Source organism: Octopus bimaculoides, chromosome 1 (genome assembly GCF_001194135.2).
Source record: "Octopus bimaculoides isolate UCB-OBI-ISO-001 chromosome 1, ASM119413v2, whole genome shotgun sequence".
Classification (NCBI taxonomy): Eukaryota; Metazoa; Mollusca; class Cephalopoda; order Octopoda; family Octopodidae; genus Octopus; species Octopus bimaculoides.
This window is the reverse complement of record NC_068981.1, coordinates 55,581,425-55,586,424: the sequence shown is the minus strand read 5'-3', so window position 1 is coordinate 55,586,424 and position 5,000 is coordinate 55,581,425. Positions and strand designations below refer to the sequence as shown.

Genomic DNA, 5,000 nt, shown 5'->3' with positions numbered 1-5,000 from the left:
GAAACTATTTGCATTATAAGGTGATAAACTGGAAGAATTGTTAGTGAAAATGCCTTGGTTGTATTTTTCCTGAGTTCAAATTCTGCCTAAGTCACCTTTGCCTTTCATCTCTCTGAGATCAATAAAATAAAGTATCAAGTTAGCAATGGCATAGATAGCATCAACTAATCTACTTCCCTTAAAATTGCTAGCCTCATGCCTAAAGCAGAAGCCATTATGAATGCTATTTAGTTTAATTACGAAAATAATTTCTCTTTGTTAACATGTGTTTGCTTGGAGTGGAATTCTTTTCCCCCAAGTGAATCTCTTTTTATCACCAAACTCTCATAAGCTTGTCAGTTAGGTAAACGTAGGCAGTTATCTACATAATAGCACAATAGATAAAATAGTGACTCACAACCCTATTTTTTTATTTATTTATCAATGCTCAACCTTTCATCATAAGCCAATGAGGAAGCCTCTACACAAGCACTCAATCTGCTACAAAGAGCAACTAAATCTCTCTCAAATCAAACACTACTATCTTAAGAACATACTGAATAATGTAGTCCTTGCACCATTTGAACAATGATGAGATCATATGTCTGCTCAATCAGGGATGATCCAGGGTTGAAAAACTATAATAAGCTCTCAATATTCATGATATAAAGCAGATACCAGATAAATCCCCTCACTGGAGAAATGACCAGTCAATTGCAAAATATAATCTCAGATAATTTGGTATCTCTCAAAATTAAAACTATGCATGTGTAAGTTCACAATAAGTACCAATGATAAGTACAGTGGGGTCAGCATCTGTCACATTTGGATTGAGACCATCTCAACCTGCACTCTAGCCACAACTATTGTAACTATTAACAGAATTTACAGGTGGATAGACGTAGGTAAAGTAGTGGAGATACTTGTCCAGAGTGTCTCACTGCACTATGCATGATTAACCATTGCATGTTGGAATGTACAGTATGGTCCTCAGTTAAGCAGGGGCATGGCATATCTAGAAATAAGATCTGTTAGTTGCACTTAGTCATATATCAATGTTTTCATCACTAAACAATTACAGAATTCTAAAACTGTTTTCTGACAACAAACTCACCGTTTCTCATAGATTTCTGAGAAGTTTTCTTCAGGAGATTGTAGAGTAATGTATTCAACAGGATTCTTTTTCATTTTATTGCAGTAAATCTAGATGTAAAATAAAAGTAATACCATTCAGTAAGAGGATGAAAAATTTACCACTGTATGTTAAATTATTAAAATATCTTGATTATTATAAAAGTTTGTAGTTAATTTTCCCTGTAAAATAAATTAAAGCTAAGTATGGATTTTAGATTATCTTAAGGTTTTTGTAAAAAATGGAATGAAATTTTATCCATTTATTGAATTTTTAATGTTTTGCTTTCTATTTGTTTACAGTTGAAGTTTCTTCAAGGAAACAATATATATTTTTTTTGCACTTATAATTTTTCCTTATTTAAGGAGTGGAGTTTTTGATTGAAAAATTTGCTCAATGTGTCAAATGCTACAGCAATGATACATTCGAGGCAAAATAAAATTTAAAAGTTGTGGTGTTATGAGCCAGGCTGTGTTGTAGGGAAGGACTGGAAGTGAGGGAGTATGCCTGTCCTGTCGGAAGTGGTCCCACTGGAAGGGCCGCGGTGGGTATGCGAGGTCGGTGAGGTGCGAGCAGTCAGTTGGCAGTGGACAGCATATGAGAGCAGACCTGTTAGACAGTATGGTGGCAGACAGAGCATGTGGACCTGAAACTCTATAATTATGATGCACAATTTAGTCATTAGAAGTCTCAAGTTTTGGGACAAATTTTCACAGAGGATTGCTACATGTTGCCAAAAATTTCCTGAAGAAGGGGTCTTAGCCCCTGAAATATAGAAATACATGACAAATATTCCTGACTCTTCCATATATTATAGAATGTAGTAAAAAGAAATTATTATATATCTGAAAATATCCCTAAAATTTTAGATATGCAAGTCAGTAGTTTCTAACAAAATATACTGAAACTAATTTTCCTACCTACTTAAATATCAACCAATCATCACTTGAACAGTAATTTATTTTTCATAAATTTTAGATAGGATCCTATAATATTTTGTTCCCTATATCACTTTGGTTGAATTTGAAGACCTCAGAACTAACCGTCTCACCAGTTTTGATAATGTGAGGGGATCCTTCTTTTTGATAATTTTCAATAATTAAAACAATATATACTTGATTAATTCTGTCCTAAGATAACTGATACACATAATAATCTGACCTCATACAAATGTACTAACATAGTCATTGCAAATGAAGAGAATGCACAGATAACACTGCACTTCTCCTACATTTCACCAAAACACAGCTAAAATCTTCATCTTTTTCCTTTGGTGAAACTATCATGTTGGGTCAATACTGCATTTCAGAGTATATATATGTGTGTGTGTTTGTTCCTCCCCACCGCTTGACAACTGGTGTTGGTGTGTTTACATCCCCACAACTTAGTGATTTGACAACAGAGACTGACAGAATAAATACTAGGTTTAAAAAGAAAATAAGTACTGGGGTTGATACATTTGACTAAGAATTCTTCAAGGCAGTGCCCCAGCATGGCCACAAGCTAATGACTGAAAAAAGAAAAAGATTAAAGATAAAAGATCATTGTTTTTTTTTTTAACATATAGGCATTGACTTTAGCTGATATTCAAAAGACTCTCAGAAGCTGTGAACTTGACAGAATTAAGAGAAGTTTAAGAGAGAGGAGATGACTTTGAAATAAGCTTATGCAAGCAACAAATTGAAATGTTCAAAAACAATTTACCGGGACAAGTTTTCCTCTGATAAGCAGTCGGTAAGTGCTATCTTGTCTAATGGATGTTGTATCTCTTAATTCTTGGCATGAAGAAACAAAACCTAGATATTTAAATGTGAGAGAAAACAACAATTATAATCAATTAGAATTTGGAACAAATCATTAGGGAAAAGTGATTAAAAAATTTTTTAAAAAGTCACCTTAAATTTCGACACATTTTTACATGATGAATTAATAATAATTCATGGATTAATGTTTTTACATGGATTACAGAATTCTATCTATCTAAAAAAAATTTTTTGTAGTCAGTTTTCAACGTTTTATGCATTCGGAAAACATATCTCCCCCTCAACAGAATGTTAACTTTTGTGAATTGTGTCCATGAAAGGACTTGGGCAAATAAGACATATGTCATAAATTTTCCCATCTCCAACATCCTCTACTCTGTCCATTACAATCATTAGTATCAAGCTGTTTTGCATCTGCTTCTTCAGAGGTGTTTGAGAAACCTGCAAAACAGTGTACTGATATGCATCCTGATACAGTACTGTGGCTACTTACTTAAGGCATACTGAATCTCTTCTAAGAAGTCCAGTGCACTTAAATCTTCCTTATTATACTATTACCATATGTACTTTTAACTATTGACCCACAGTGTTTGTTTAATAAGCAGGCATTGTTCTATAGTAATTAAATAAGAGCAAATTGAATATGATATACTAGAGTGGTAACATTAACTCAAGAGAAAGTTTATTTGCAAGAAAGTTAAGAAAAGGAGTAAGTATCAAAAGTATTTGCTGATGTTATTGTAATCATTACAGTTGTTGAAATAAAACAACATTATTGTCATGTTCGTAGTCATCCTCTTTCATTATTTAAATTTGTAACAGCTACTGTCAATATTTATGTGATAGTATAAATATTGGCAGAATCATTAATACACTGGGCAAAATGCTCAGCGGCATTTTGTCCATCTTAACACTTTGAGTTCAAATTCTCCTGAGGTCAACTTTATCTTTCATCCCTTCCATGATCAATAAAATAAGTACCAGTTGAGTATTGGGGTTGATATAATCAACTTATCCACTCCTTCGAAATTGCTGGCGTTGTGCCAAAATTTGAAACCAATATTTATATGTCAGTAACAGTCACTTCATTAGCAACTATTCAGCATAAATCCTAGACATAAAGGCAAGTTGAAATACTGATAAAAATTTGTTTATCTTGATTATAGTCTCATTAAATTTAAATTAGATAAAGTGAATTAGAATTAAAATGAAAATTCAACTTACATCTTTTACTTGGACATATTCGTTTTGATACTGGAGCAGTATCTTTACAGTTTGAGGAAGGATATTCTCGGCCAGATTTATCTATGCAGGTCACTCTTCTGTTAACCTCCTGGATTCCACAAACGTCCGGACACTATTAAGAAAAATAACACAAAACTAAGTTAACACTGGATAGGTCAGGAAAATAAATAACATTTGTAATAAGGATGTAAATAGCATTGTAACACTGAGTAAAATTCTCCCCCAAAAAAGTAGAGAATTTAAAGAATCTTTTATTAACTTTCTAGAATGTGTTACATAATGCAAACTGGCCTATACAATTTATTTAAGCCTTTAGTAATAGTACGTTTATAATCAGTGTCTTTGTGGACTTTTAAAGAGTACTAAGTCACTGAAAAAATTCCAACTAAGGGTAAAAACTAATCTAGCAGATCCCACTTTCCCTGAGCACAAAGATATTATATATAAAGACAAAGTGTTTACAGCTGTCTGTACACACAGTGTTAGCAAAAAATGTTTACAATATAGTCTACTGAACAGGAATGCAATTACTACTTATGTCCACCTTTATATTTAATGTGGAGGCGCAATGGTCCAGTGGTTAGGGCAGCGGACTCGTGGTCATAGGATCGCGGTTTCGATTCCCAGACCGGGCATTGTGAGTGTTTATTGAGCAAAAACACCTAAAGCTCCACGAGGCTCCGGCAGGGGATGGTGGCGAACCCTGCTGTACTCTTCCACCACAACTTTCTCTCACTCTTACTTCCTGTTTCTGTTGTGCCTGTAATTCAAAGGGTCTGTCTTGTCACACTGTGTCACGCTGAATATCCCCGAGAACTACATTAAGGGTACACGTGTCTGTGGAGTGCTCAGCCACTTGCACGTTAATTTCACGAGCAGGC

The 5,000-nt window shown here is 34.0% G+C and overlaps 1 protein-coding gene across 1 annotated transcript in view; it reads right to left on the bottom strand.

Annotated features, from left to right (window-relative positions):
- LOC106883875 (A disintegrin and metalloproteinase with thrombospondin motifs 9) overlaps positions 1-5,000 on the bottom strand; it is an 85,019-nt gene that overhangs the window by 14,538 nt on the left and 65,481 nt on the right. The window contains exons 31-33 of the mRNA XM_052972799.1: positions 4,099-4,231; positions 2,816-2,907; positions 1,094-1,182 (exon numbers count right to left, since the gene is read on the bottom strand). Coding sequence (XP_052828759.1) covers positions 1,094-1,182; positions 2,816-2,907; positions 4,099-4,231 — 314 coding nt within the window. The remainder of the gene's footprint in view (positions 1-1,093; positions 1,183-2,815; positions 2,908-4,098; positions 4,232-5,000) is intronic.